The sequence below is a fragment of the Chionomys nivalis genome, chromosome 2 (assembly GCF_950005125.1).
Source record: "Chionomys nivalis chromosome 2, mChiNiv1.1, whole genome shotgun sequence".
Taxonomy (NCBI): domain Eukaryota; kingdom Metazoa; phylum Chordata; class Mammalia; order Rodentia; family Cricetidae; genus Chionomys; species Chionomys nivalis.
Genome location: NC_080087.1, coordinates 426,883 through 442,037, shown reverse-complemented (window position 1 = coordinate 442,037; position 15,155 = coordinate 426,883). Strand labels below are relative to the sequence as shown.

The window sequence follows — 15,155 nt, the reverse complement described above, 5'->3', positions numbered from 1 at the left end:
TTGGTTACTTAGATAAACATTTATAATATTATGTGTCATCATTCCATTAACAAGAATATTTATTAATCACTCAGTAGAAAGATGTTAAAACAATAGCATTTATTTCAAATATATAATTAGTGCCAAAGAGTATATGTTAGGGCAAATTATAATTTCATCAGTATATATGTGTATCTTTATGAATATATATACAAATATTTGTAAGCAGAAATTAAAAATCTGTGAATATGACAATATCAATTTCTGTATGATAAAATAATACTGAGGAAAAGGAAGTGTAATTCTGGTTGAATCATCCCCACAGATGAAACACGCACACATCAAGGCAGAGGAAAATACTTCCACAGTGACACAGTTTCTCCTCCTGGGATTCTCTGACCTTCCCAACCTCCAGGGCTTTCTATTTGGAATGTTCTCCATAATGTATGTGACTATCATAATTGGAAACAGCTTCATAATTGTGATAACCAGAATTGATCCTACACTACACAAACCCATGTATTTTTTCCTGACTAATTTCTCTTTTCTGGAAATCTGTTATGTTTCAGTCACTCTCCCTAGGATTCTGTATAGCATTTGGACCCAGGACAGAAGCATTTCTCTTTTGGCCTGTGCCACACAAATGTGTTTCTTCCTAATTCTGGCAACTACCGACAGTATACTCCTTGCTGTGATGTCCTATGACCGCTATGTGGCCATCTGCAACCCTCTGCACTATCCTCTGGTCATGAACCAGACAAAATGCACACAGTTGGCAGTGGGCTCCTGGCTCAGTGGATTGCCTTTCCAGCTAGGGCAAACTTGTCAGATATTCTCTCTACATTTCTGCAACGCTAACCGGATAGATCACTTCTTCTGTGACATACCCCCTGTACTTAAGCTGGCCTGTGGAGATACTGCTCTTCATGAGCTGTTTGTCTTTTTAGTGACTGTCTTGCTTGCTGCAATCCCTTTTTTATTAATATTGACCTCATATAGCAAAATCATTGCCACCATTCTGAGATTGCCCACTGCTCAAGGACGGACTAAAGCCTTTTCCACATGTTCTTCACATCTGGTGGTGGTGCTTTTGTTTTATGTCTCTGCATCTATTACCTACTTAATGCCAAAGTCCACACATTCTGCAGTAAGTGACAAACTCCTCTCTCTTTTTTATACCATTGTGACTCCCATGTTCAATCCCATGATATACAGCCTTAGGAACAAGGATGTAATTGCAGCTCTGAGAAGATTATTATTTAGAACAGTACAATAGACTTATGTTAAGTGATTTAATTGCAACCATAGTTCTCATATAGACTGTTACATATGCATATCCCCTTTGAAATGTTACTGTTATGACCTCTCTTTGCTACTTTTGAAAGTTAGTATAGCATGACTTTTCATAGAAATCATTAACCAAATTGCTTTATTGTCAATGTTGTATGTCTAATAAAACATTTTAATTAAAATTTTCTTTGACACTTTTCTACATGTGTGTAGTAATACATTCCATATTCTTATTAAAACTCAATTCCTCTATCAAAATTCTTCCCCACATACAGGTGTTTTTGCTTTGTTTCATGACCCATTGAACATAACTTAGGTCCTCTGTGTGATCACAGGTTTGAATATATTATGCATAATCAACCTTAGGCATGGATTCCTATTCATTCTCATTGAATCTGTTAGTAGATAGGATTTATGTAGGCAGAATAAGTTTTTTCATCATTTTCTTCACTTATTTTTGATAGTGTCAATTTCATTCATGCCCAATGAAGGGGAGAATAGCTGCTGTGACTTGAAAATCCCATTGGATTTGTTAAGCCCAGTTGCTGGCTTTTTGTCACCATTCACCCCTTACTGCCACTCTATATTTATTTGATGTCTCCTTTTTTAATATTCCTGGAACTTTTGAGAGTATACAGAAATCTTGTATAGTATTCAATTCTTATTGATTGTCAAAAGTTTAAACATCCAATATACGTGCATTCACCATGAATAAAATATAATGTGTACCACAATCTCTCTATAAAAGCAACAATCTGAATTCGTCTGTTTTCATGTGATGTATTTATAAATCTAAATTACATGGCCCCTCATCTTCACATCTTTATTTATTTTCATGCTTTATTTCATGCTTTTTTTCCTTAATAATGTTTTATATTTAATAATTATAATGGCATATTAAATATTTTTAATATTTATTTATTTATTATGTATACAATATTCTGTCTGTGTGTATTCTTGCAGGCATCAGACCCCATTATAGATGGTTGTGAGCCTCCATGTGGTTGCTGGGAATTAAACTCAGTACCTTTGGAAGAGCAGGCAATGCTCTTAACCTCTGAGCCATCTCTCCAGCCCCCACATTAAATATTTTTAAAGTATGGGTTAGGCTAATTGATAAATTGCTTAAACTTAAAGTATTCTATTAAAATTTTGGTAAGTTTAAGAACATAAAAAATGGTTGAAAACCACATTGAGCCTCCCATGTATCTCAGTAAGATTACTGCACTCACATAAGAAAACAAGCTTCTTTGAATTTATTTTCAAAACCTAGGATTACTTATAATATTTTCATTTAATACTGCATCTATTCCATAAATTATTTGGAATATTAAAGAATTTGTTTTATTTGTGGTCTGATTGTCTGGATTTTTCCCATTCTTACACACACACACACACACACACACAATGGTATGTATTATTTATATACTACAAATTGATAAAAGGTATTTTCAAGCAAGTACACAAATAATCTCAGTAGAATTCCTCCTAATATCCTGCCTCTCCTGTCATCTTGGCCTCTTTGTTCTTTTGTTATTTATCTCTGAGACACACACTAATACTTATTATATCTATATATATATGAAATTCATATTAATATAAATAAAATATAGACCCCAAATGTCAGAAAACAAGAAACTTTAATAACCAAAAGAAATAAAGTTTTATCTCTGAGAAAAAATTAATTTATGATGGCTTTTTGAATTGTCCTCTAAAGGATGTAATTTGTTTAGCTTCAGAGTTGCCATAAAATCTACTGTATGTTTATATGCTACACTTTCTTTAATAATTAGATGTCAGTCCTGCTTCACAGTAGGGAAATCATGTCTGTTACTATAAACCTAGTCAAAATCCCAAAGCTAGGGAAATCATGGGCTCTAGCTAGGGATCTTCTTGATGTTGCTAAGTGATCATAATGTTACCTGCCTTCTAATTGCTATATCTGTGTTGTTCACAGGCTTGCTCAAAGTAACTTATCTTTTACAGATTGTGATGATTATGCAGAGATTTATCAATGGTTAAATGCTAAAAATCAGTGACTAAATGTTCAATTATAGATGGGATAACTCATCCTCCTTTACCCCAGTGTTCAGGGAACATCTTGAAAGACTGGTTATAAGTATGTAAAAGCCATAAAATGGGGAAGAGAAGTGTCATAGACTGAATTTACTTGTCCCCCATAATCTCATAGGGAGTGGCACTATTTGGGGGTAAGGCTCTGTTGAAGTGGGAATGGCCCTTTTGGAGGAATTATATCACTTGTGTGGAAAGCCTTTGAGGTTTTCTTTGTTCAAGATACCTCCCAACGTCTCAGTCAAATTTCTGTTGCCTGCAAGATGTAGGACTCTCAGCTCTTCCTACAGAACCACATCTGCCTGCATACTACCATGTTACTCACCGTGACAGCAATGGATTGAACCACCGAACCAGTAAATTGCTACCTCAATTAAATGTTTTCCTTTTTAAGTGTTGTCCTAGTTATGGTGTCATTTTTACAACAATAAAAACTCAAAATAAGACTGAAGCTGGTACTCAGGGACTTGGGTACTAGTGTTTTAGGTCTGACTGCATTATGTTTGGGATAGTATGTACTTTGGGCAATTGAGTTAGGAAATCAGTGGGTGCCTTAAGCACTGTTTAACAAACAATCCTAGTAAAACATGGAAGACAGTGATGCTGAATTTGAATTTATGAATTATGGGGTTTAAGAGTTTTCAGAGGAGCCGGGCGGTGGTGGCGCACGCCTTTAATCCCAGCACTCGGGAGGCAGAGGCAGGCGGATCTCTGGGAGTTCGAGACCAGCCTGGTCTACAAGAGCTAGTTCCAGGACAGGCTCTAAAGCTACAGAGAAGCCCTGTCTCGAAAAATTAAAAAAAAAAAAAAAAAGAGTTTTCAGAGGAGAAGAATGAAAGTATGTGGTCTAGAGACTGGTATTGCAAAATTTTGGTGAAGAAAGTGGTTGTTTTTGCCCTTGTCTCAAGAATGTATCTATAGCTAAAGTGAAGACTGTTGAATTAGCAGTGATGGCAGAGGAAATCTCAAAACAGCATAGAATACACTCTTCAGTGTGGTTATTAGTGGTAAAAATAATAAAGTTTAATAATAAAAGGTACCAAGCTTACTAGAAAAAATTATAAAATATAAATTTTAAGGAGATAAAAAGCACCAGAAAGTAGAAAGGTGCTAAGATCTGTGTTCAAGAAGATGAACAGTTTAAGAAATAGAATATAGGAAGTAGTAACCGAAGAAAGACCCATCCAGCTAATTATCCAACTTTTGTAAAGGAACTAAAGAAAATCTTCCTGATAGATATGGTGGGGACTACCTTTTATCCAAGCTCTAAGAAGAGAGAGGCTGGAGTATCTTTGAATTCAAGGGCAGCCTGGTCCACAGAGCAAGTTTCAAGGTAGTAAAATATAGGTAGTGACGGACAGAAGATGCATGAAAACGTAATGGACTAAGGGGACCATGTTCCAGCCCCAGTATGCATCAGAACTTAGCAGATTTGGCCACCTGGTTCTGGTTTTAGAAGTAAAGATAGAAGAAATAGGTTATGGGATTTTTCTTCATGCCTAAAAAAGGAACTGAGGCAAACATGTGTCAGGGGTGTCCCTGAATGCAGTCCTAGTAGAGAGGCCTAATTGTGAAACTTTGAAGTTGATGGCTTGAGTGATATTTCATTTGTATTTTAATAAATAAAGCTTGCTTGAAGATCAGAGAATAAAAAAGCCCCAATAGTCAGTTACAGACCAAGCAGTGGTGAGACACCTTTAAACCCAGAAGCCAAACAAGTTTGTCATAGAAAGCAGGTGGTAGTGGTACACAGTTTTAATATCAGCCCAATAGAGGAATATAAGATGGAAGAGGACAGCTCTCAGACACAGTCTCATTCTGAGTTTCCTGAAGGTGGGATCGCTGTTTCAGAGTGAAGTAGAAGTGAGAGCCAATGGCTGGCTGTTTTGCTTTCCTGGTCTTCAGACTGAGCTTCAATATCTGTGTCTATATTTTTATTAATTATGCTACCAATGGCATCCAACACTCACAACTATATCCACATAAAAGCTTACAGAGCTTGGAAAGGAATTCTAGACACCAAAGAAGTGAGTTATCCACAGTTTTGGAAATGACTCTCTGGTTAAGAACACTGCTTGGTCTTCCAATAGTCCAGAGTTCAGTACTCTGCAAATACATGGTGCCTCACAACCATCTATAATGAGATTTGGTACCCTGGTGGAAGAGACCTCATCAGTCATTTTCATCAACTTATACCATCAAACCCAGTATAGTCAAGTTCATCAGAACAGCCATATATGGGCTGCATGTGAATGCTTCAGCATTGCCAGTGCATACATTTCATTTCATTCATTTTTCTTGGTAGCGTCACCTTCTATAGAAGGTTCTGTTTGCTGGTGGCAAGCAGAGGCATGGATCCTTTAAAAGAGACTACCTGGCTCAGTATTGATGGTAAAAGCCTTGCAACTCTTTTAAAGGCCCTGTCATGAAACATTAAATGGTGTTTTGTTTTTGTTTTTTAAATGGTGTTTATGAGCAACTGGCAGGATGCTTCTTGGTGTTGGCATGGGCCTAGAAACTCCACGGAGTTGTGTCAATAAATTTTACTGACCATTTATCTGCAGAATCTAGCTTCTACATGTTAAAACAATAAAATGATGAATAATTGAAAATGAATAATTCTAACTAATAATGGGATTAGTAAGATATAGATAAAATAGAACTGAAATGAAAATACTGGTTTCAAAAAGATAATGAAAAAAATCACTGTTCTGTATAGAAATTTGTTTTCCTCTAACAATATCATGATCATCACATGAAGTCTTTGAATACGGAAAACATAGCTTGCTCACCACTGCAACTAATGGAACAGAAAAACTGATACATTGTTAGGAGTTTAGGGATTAGTAAAGGAACTATTGACCTTTCTAGAAGGATGGATCAGAAGGTCATAAGAGTCTCAAGTGGGATTTAAGTATTTCTCCTTACTGCCTTCTTAAGATTGCTAGAATGTATAGGAAATAGAAATTGAGTGAAGGGGACCATTTGATTAAACTCCCTTGATGTCATCCTCCAAGATGTGGTGTGTTGTAATAAGAGCGGCGGGGCTGCGTCCCTGGCACCCGGCCGCCCGCATGGCTTAGCTTATGTCCCAAAATAATTACACGGAAACTGTATTCTTTTGAACACTGCCTGGCCCATTAGTTCCAGCCTTTTATTGGTTAGCTCTTACATATTGATCTAACCCATTTCTAATATTTTGTGTAGCCCCACGAGCTGGCTTACCAGGGAGGATCTTAACCTGTGTCTGTCTGGAGTGGGAGAATCATGGCGACTCACTGACTTGGCTTCTTTCTCCCAGCATTCTGTCTGTTTACTCCACCCACCTAAGGGCTGGCCTATAAATGGGCCAAGGCAGTTTCTTTATTAAATGAAAGTTACTCCTCCATCAGTGGTGGGATTTCAAAGTAGTGCAGCTATTTTGGGAACATTCATACTTCTATGTTATTCTTATGTCCTGTGAGCAAAGCCTACATCAGGGTCATTGGTTTGCAAATCAGTTTCTAATGTAAATTTTTAAAGCAGTCTGTCTTTCTTCCCTTATCTGAATATAATCCAATTTCAACCAATAAAGCTGAAATAGAATTACACATTTGACCATATAACATTTTTTACTGTTTTACAATGTTTGAGACTGAACTCATCAAATCATCTGTAAGTGAAAAATAACATCATCAACTCATCAACAGATACATACAGAAGCAATTTGGTATAGGAATGAATAATAGTTAAGTATTTGGGGGAGTTTTGAGGGGGAGTTGGTGTATTTTGTTTTGTTTTGCTTTATTACAGGATTTCTTTGTGTCAAATCCCTAATTTTCCTAGAAATTATGTGTAGACCACATTGGCCTCAAGCGAACAGATCCGCCAGCCTCTGCCTACTGAGTACCTGGATTAAAGTCAAGTGCAACTACTCTTGACTACATAAAAACGTTTCAGAACATGAACAGAAGGTGAGAAAGTTTGGAAAATTATTAAAAGTTGATGTGTGCATGAGCATACATAAAATACATAGTCAAAAATACTTCAGAAGAAAGTGTTGGGTAGTGCATGAAGACTATTTGTGATTTCTAGATCCAAATAGCGATTGATACCTCAAAAACCTATAGAAAATAACATAAAAGTATCCAGATAATTTGATAATAGAGGAACACAAATTTGATTAATTTGAGTTTCTCAGAAGCTCATTATAAATAATCCCCTGAAATTAAATTGATGCACAAGAGAAATATTCCTCAGAGGTTTGACAGTCTTTATTTAATAACAATCCCGATCTGAAACGGAAATAATTAACATGGGTCACTGTAACTGTTTGAGGAAAGCAAGACCATATAAAACACAAAAGATAAATTTCCATTTGCTTTCATTGATGATTTCAAGTGGATGTTTAGAGATAAGCTTGAGTTCTTTTCTTACACCATTTACCAAAGGCAGCTCTGACCTGCAGGCTCAAGATGCTCAAAAAATACCACAGATGTGTCCATGATTTTACTCTGTACATGATCTACCCATTAAGCAGATCTCACTTACTTCCATTCCCTTATTAAGACAAGTTAGATATTTGTCAAATTGTAGTAACGATGCTGTTGGTAAAAGAATTGATTGCATATGTACCGAAAGTGAGAAGAGAGAATTTAAAAAGCACAGGCTCATGTGATCATATTTATATGTCAATCAATACCTTATTTTAACTTTTATTATGTTTTTGAAAGAATACTTTGCATATAGTTCTCTGTAGCACATGCATGTCTGGTGTCCCTCAAGGACAAATGAGGATACAAGATCTCCTGTAATTAGCATTACAGATGTTAGTGATCTGCCTTTTGAGTACTGAGAATGGAACCTGGGTCATCTAGAAGAGCAGGCCCTGCTCTTAATGTTGACTCAGAAAATCAGGCACTCAATGTGGTAATTTAGATGCATCGCTGAATGAATCTAGAAGACAAATGGTATACAAGGATAGGAAATACCTAAAGACTTATCATGTGCTATTAGAGAACAATTATTTAGGAAGTGTCATGAGATTTCTTGATTTCTTTCAATTATGCAGCAGAACAGATAATTAATATGAGAGTTTTGCTTTATTTTGTCAGTTACTCTTCTTACATCCATGTATGTTGCATATTAGCCAAGAGAGTTAATGAACTGGGTATGGTGAGAGATCAGGTTTTACCACAAATTCTAATAAAAAGAAACTAGACCAAACACACATGTGTTACAAATGAATAAACTAACAGGGAAATCTGGCATTAAAAATGTACTATGAAAGTAGTTTTAAATTGAAATATTAGAGAAGAACTACCTAGTGTTCATGTTTATCATAATTATATCAGTGATGGATTATGCAGACAATATAATAACACAACTCTTATTTCTTATTAGAAATGTTTTGCTTTAAGAAAATTGACTTTGGTGGGTTTTATTTTTCGTTTCTCATCTTTAATGTGTTTAGCTGTTTTTTGGCTTTTTTGTTTTTGTTTCAGTTGCTTGTTTTTCCCCATATCTCTGGTTGTGCAGACTTGTAGAGGTCAGGTTTTGATGTAAGGAATACTTCCCAGTTGTTCTTCTACTTAAAGAACTGAATTATGTTCTCAGGAACAATCCCAGCACTGTGAGTTGGCTAGTCTAGATATCAGCTTGCTGTAGATTCCATCTTTGTCTTTAATATTTTTGTAATTTTTAAATTTTATGTTTTTTAAAAAAATATCTTTTCTCATTTTAATCCTAATCCCAGTTCCCACAGCCTCCACTCCTCCTTTTCCCTCCACTTTCCCCCTTTGCACATCCATCCACTCCTCAGAGAGGGCAAAGCTTCCCATGTGGAGTAAACAAGGTCTAGCATGTTATTTTGAGGATGGACCAAGTCCCTCCCTACTGTATCTAGGCTGAGCAATGTATCCCTCCAAAGAAAATGGGTTCCAAGATCTAGTACTGATATGGAAAGTCCTTTTATACATGTATTGCTTATATTGGTTAATGAGTAAAGAAGATGCTTAGGCCAATGACAAGGCTGAATAGAGCTAGGTGGGAAAACTAAACTGAATGCTGGGTGAAAGAAGGCAGAATTGGGGAGAAACCATGTAGCTGCTGGAGGAGACAGAGATTGGAACCTTGCTGGTAGGCCACAGTTTGTGGTGATACACAGATTAATAGAGATGGGTTAATTTAAGATATAAGAGTTAGCCAGGAATATTCCCAAACTATTGGTCAAGCAGTATTTTAATTTACACAGTATCTGTATAATTATTTTGGGTCTGGGTGGTTGAGAACGAAAGAGTGGTCTTAGCCATCGCAGTCCAAGCAGTAAGAATAAATCCTGGTCCCACTTCAGTGGCCCCGCAGTCTGCCCCAGTCACACAACTGTCACCCACGTTCAGAGGGCCTAGTTTTGTCCTGTGCTGGTTTGTTTGCTGTCAGACCTGAGTTGGTGGGCTCTCATTAGCTCAGGTAAGCTATTTCAGTGGGTATCCCCATCATGGTCTGGCTGCGACTGCACATAGCCATAGCCGACCAAGACGTGAGTGATCAGGTACCTATTGATTTCCTGTACTGTACAACTCTGCTTTGTCATTTTGCCTGGAGGCATGGAGAACATCCTAATGAGACGAAGGCACCCAGCTGAACACCCCATTCTCTAGGCCCTTGAAAGCAGGGCAAATCCCCACACCCCTCCCCCACCTGCCAAAGCTTTTCTAGAAAGCTTCTTACAGGTAGGCTACTCTAAAACCCCCACCTTATAGATCACACCATGCAAGCTACACATCTCAATCAGCCTTCAAACCCTCTTCGTTAATGGGACCTCAGCAGAACTCTCAAGCCCAGGCTGGGACTGCACATAGCAGACCCACCCAGCGGGACACCCCACTCTCTGGTAGAATCATACTCTGGCTTTCACAAACACGAAGAATTTCTCTCCATTTAATTTGATATTAGCTGTCGGCTTGCTGTATATAGCTTTAATTAAATTTAGGTATGACCCTTGTATCCCTAATCTCTCCAAGACTTTTATCATAAAGGGATGTTGAATTTTGTCAAATGCTTTTTCAGCGTCTAATGAAACGATCATATGGTTTTTTTCTTTCAGTTTATTTATATGATGGATTACATTGATAGACTTGCGTATGTTAAACCAGCCCTGCATCTCTGGTATGAAGCCTACTTGATCATAATGGATAATTTTTCTAATGTGTTCTTGGATTCGGTTTGCCAGAATTATGTTGAGGATTTTTGCATCGATGTTCATGAGTGAGATTGGCCTGTAATTTTCTTTCTTGGTTGGGTCTTTGTGTGGTTTTGGTATCAGAGTTACTGTAGCTTCATAAAAGGAATTTGGCAATGACTCTTCTGTTTCTATATTGTGAAATACCTTAAGGAGTATAGGTATTAGGTCTTCTTGGAAGTTCTGGTAGAATTCTGCATTGAAACCATCTGGTCCTGGACTTTTTTTGGAAGGGAGGTTTTTGATAACTGCTTCTAATTCTTCACGACTAACAGGTCTATTTAGGTTGTTCACCTGGTCCTGGTTTAACTTTGGTATATGGTATTTATCTAAAAAAGTGTCCATTTCTTTTACATTTTCCAGTTTTGTGGCATACAGGCTTTTGTAGTAAGATCTAATGATTCTCTGAATTTCCTCTGTGTCTGTGGTTATGTCTCCCTTTTCATTTCTGATCTTATTAATTTGCAAATTCTCTCTCTGCCGTTTGATTAGTTTGGATAGGGGTTTTGAGCTCCCAAGGTTATAATGAGGAGCAGAAGGAGAGAGAACATGAACAAGGAAGTCAGGACCATGAGGGGTGCACCCAACCACTGAGACAGGGGGGCCGATCTATTGGGAGCTCACCAAGGCCAGCTGGACTGCTACTGAAAAAAACATGGGATAAAACCGGACTCTCTTAATGTGGTGGACAATGAGAGCTGACGAGAGGCCAAGGAGAATGGCACAGGAACTTTCATCTGGCGATGGATCGAGAGAGAGACAGAGACCCAATTTGGATCAACCGTCTGAGCTCTTAAGGTCCAAATGAGGAGCAGAAGGAGGGAGAACATGAGCAAGGAAATCAGGACCACGAGGGGTGCACCCACCCACTGTGACAGTGGAACTGATCTATTGGGAGCTCTCCAAGGCCAGCTGGACTGGGACTGAATAAGCATGGGTTGAAACTGGACTCTCTGAACAAGGCGGACAGTGAAGGCTGATGAGAAGCCAAGGACAATGGCACTAGGTTTCGATCCTAATACATGAACTGGCTTTGTGGGAGCGTAGCCTGTTTGGATGCTCACCTTCCTGGACCTAGATAGAAGTGGGAGGACCTTGGTCTTCATGTAGAGCAGGGAATTTGGACTGCTCTTCAGTATCGAGAGGGAGGGGGAGTGGACTAGGGGGTGGGGATAGGGGGAGGGGAGCGGGGGGAGGGGGCAATATGTGGGAGGAGGGGGAGGGAAATGGGAAACGGGGAGCAGTTGGAAATTTTAAGTAAAAAAGAATAAAAAAAAAAAAAGAAAAAAAAATTATCTGAGGTTTTTTTTTGTATGAGTGTGGATATCATGCATTTTCTAAACTTGAACAGTTTAAGTGATAAAAAAAAAAAAAAAAAAAAAAAAAAAAAAAAAAAAACACGAAGAATTACCTTGGGTTTCTGGAGATGTGAACTCTGCTCTTCAAGGTGGCAAGCAGAAAGTTGAAAGCTGAAAACATATATCCATGACTCCATCTTTCTTCACACACAGCATGACAACATAATTTCACAATAAAAGGCTTAATACTTCTTTAGAATAAGAATTAAGGAAAAGCTTCAAATAAAATCTATGGATTTAAAGACTTTGTACTGAAATAAATGAAGGAAAGGCAATATGCAAACACAAAACCAGAAAAGGTTTGCAGTAATATCTCATTTTTAAGAATAAAGTACAAAGATATAATTTCTGTACAGTGTGCCAATATTTGTAATGTTTGCATCTCAAAACCTGCTGAAACATAGCTGAATATAATAAAATAAATTGATGTCATAGGTTTATTTTAACCATATACCAGTTCTGTTTTGATATTAAAAATTGCATGCTGTAGTTAATAAAATGGTGGTAAATGTCTGTGTAAAAGAAAATATAAAAATATCTATTTGTCTCATTCAGCCAACATAAGAAACTTGTGGACTTGACAAAGCAAATGCTTGGAACATATGGAAATTGTTTTATCTGCAGACAAAGAGCAAAGTAAAACAGAAATTCCAAATATTACAATTTATTCTCTTAGGATTTTCGGATGTCCCCCATATCCAGTAGATGCTTTTGGGGATATTTTTGCTCATGTATTTGACTATTCTGATGTGCAACAGCACTATAATGCTAATAACAAGAACTGACCCTGCTCTGCAGACCCCTATGTACTTTTTTCTTAACAACTTTTCTTTTGTGGAAATCTGCTATGTAACAGTCACCATCCCGAGGATGCTCATGGATCTTTGTACACAAAAAGGCACTATTTCATTGCTTTCCTGTGCTGTACAACTCTGTCTTGTCATCATGTTTGGAGGAATGGAGTGCCTCCTGCTGACAGTCATGGCCTATGACCTTTATGTGGCCATTTGCAATCCTCTGCACTACCCCTTGGTCATGAACAATAAGGTCTGTGTGCAGCTTGTGGCCACTTGCTGGATCAGTATCATTCCAGTTGTGACTGGTCAAACTTATCAAATTTTCTCTTTGCCTTATTGTGGATCTAACAAAATTAATCACTATTTTTGTGACACCCCCCCCCATACTTAAGCTTGCTTGTGGAGACACATTTGTGAATAATTTAGCAATCTATGTTGCTTCCGTGGTGTTTATCATGGTTCCATTTCTCTTGATCCTTGTCTCCTATGGCAAGATTATCTGTAATATTCTAAACCTTTCATCAACTGGAGGAAGGTCTAAAGCCTTCTCCACCTGCTCATCTCATCTGATAGTTGTGGTTTTATTCTATGGAACAGCTACGATAACATATGCTCAACCAATGTTAAGTTGATCAGAAAGCATGGGGAAGCTGCTGTCTCTGTTTTATACCATTTTGATCCCACTGTTGAATCCCATCATATATACATTGAGAAATAAGGATATCATGGTAGCACTGAGAAAAGTACAAACTAAGTTATCAACATGTGGGAACTCTTAAAATTACAGAAATGGTTTCTTTATATGTTTTATACCATAGTAGACATATTAACTTTATTTCTGCAATACATAATTATAATAGTTAATGTTGCATCTCATGTGTAGTGAACTTTTTTGGTGGACTTTAATTAAGGGGGCACACAGAAATCCAGAAATTAAAACAATTTTTAATTTCAGAAGTCAACATTTTAACAAATTTGGTAAGGGATAATGAACTTCAATGCCTGAGAAAAATTTTTGCAGTTTGTATGTTCTTGGAGTGAGAAAAATCAGGTTTTTTAGGGATGTATTGACCTCTGGTGGTTATATTTAGGCTACAGTGAATGATTCTTTACCCAGGAACACAAATTTGACTGCATGGAAAAAACACAATAAAGATTACTAAGTTGGGAACAAAATATATAGATATAAAATATATAAAATAAAAAGATATAGATATTGGGGACATTAGGGGACTGGTTAAGTATGAATGTGATCAAAACACATTGTAGAAAATTCTCAAATATTTATGTAAAATGATTTTAATGTATACATTTGTGCTGTGCATATTACTCAGTTGCAATTTACTTCTCAAATTATTATGTAATAAAAATAGCCAATAAAAGACAATGCGCTCATGAAAGAAATTAAAATTGGTAAATTTATTGTGGTGAGAATCACCATGTTATATAAAATACAAAATTTTAAATCAAGGAGTAGAGTTATAATAGGGAGAAACAACCGTGACATATATCAAGGGCCCAATGTGGAAACACCTAGTTCTTTGCACACTTAAAAATATAATAACAATTCCAAAATAGTATAAAAGGATTGTTCTTCTAAAAAATCTTCCCTTTTGGTAGACTATTCGTATTAATTTGGATAAACTTGTCAAACAAAAGGTGTAACATTATGATACATATATAGTATATCTATAGTATAGCGTGTGCAATGTTACCACTTCATCTCCAAGAAAATTAAGACAGAAGGATCAAAAAGTCAAGAACAGGCTTGAAACTACATTGTGAGTTGGTGGCCAGTCTGATATAAAGGAAATATTGTCTCAAAAGTTAAATAAATAAAAGATAGATATATAAGTTCACTATAATTTAGCAGCTCTCCTTGAACCCAAATACTTTTGCTTTATACATATTATTGAAACAGAATTTCTAAAGATCATGTGCTAACACAGAAGAAATGTTGACTCAAAGCTTATTATAGTATGTCCAGATGTTTTATTTTATTCTATTGTGTATAATCATATATTATGGAAGTGCATATAGGAGTATTAGAAAGGATTCAGAAAGATCTAAATGTATACAGTGCATTGCTGATATTCAATATACCATAAGGAAATACTACTTGCATAATTAGATTAGAGGGACTTAAAATAAATTGCACTTTCCAATATAGTGATAATACATTATGGAAGTGGAACAAAAATTAGTTAATGCATATTTGAATCAGAAAGTTTTTAGTATAGAAATATTTTGAACTATAGCCTTAGAAAACCAAAAGAAGGTTATTCTTGCTTCTCTCATGGGTAGCCCTAGCCATATCCTTTCTTCTCTGGACACTTCTAGATGCCTCAGAATTTTCTAGCTCAGCTATAATACCCCATCCTCCCATGAAAAAATCCTAAAACAAAACCTGAATCCAAACAATTTACTAATTGAAATTCC

The 15,155-nt window shown here is 36.7% G+C and overlaps 1 protein-coding gene and 1 pseudogene across 1 annotated transcript; both read left to right on the top strand.

The window, feature by feature from the left end:
• Positions 1 to 304: 304 nt before the first annotated feature.
• Positions 305 to 1,255, top strand: LOC130862838 (olfactory receptor 10AG1-like). The gene has a single exon (XM_057752661.1). The coding sequence runs from the start codon at positions 305 to 307 to the stop codon at positions 1,253 to 1,255; it is 951 nt and encodes a 316-aa protein (XP_057608644.1).
• Positions 1,256 to 12,521: 11,266 nt separating this feature from the next.
• LOC130870298 (olfactory receptor 10AG1-like) lies at positions 12,522 to 13,495 on the top strand (annotated as a pseudogene).
• The last annotated feature ends 1,660 nt before the right edge of the window (positions 13,496 to 15,155 follow it).

Excerpts from the sequence above, each read along its gene's own strand:
- LOC130862838 (XM_057752661.1), top strand. The coding sequence starts at position 305 with ATGAAACACGCACACATCAAGGCAGAGGAAAATACTTCCACAGTGACA.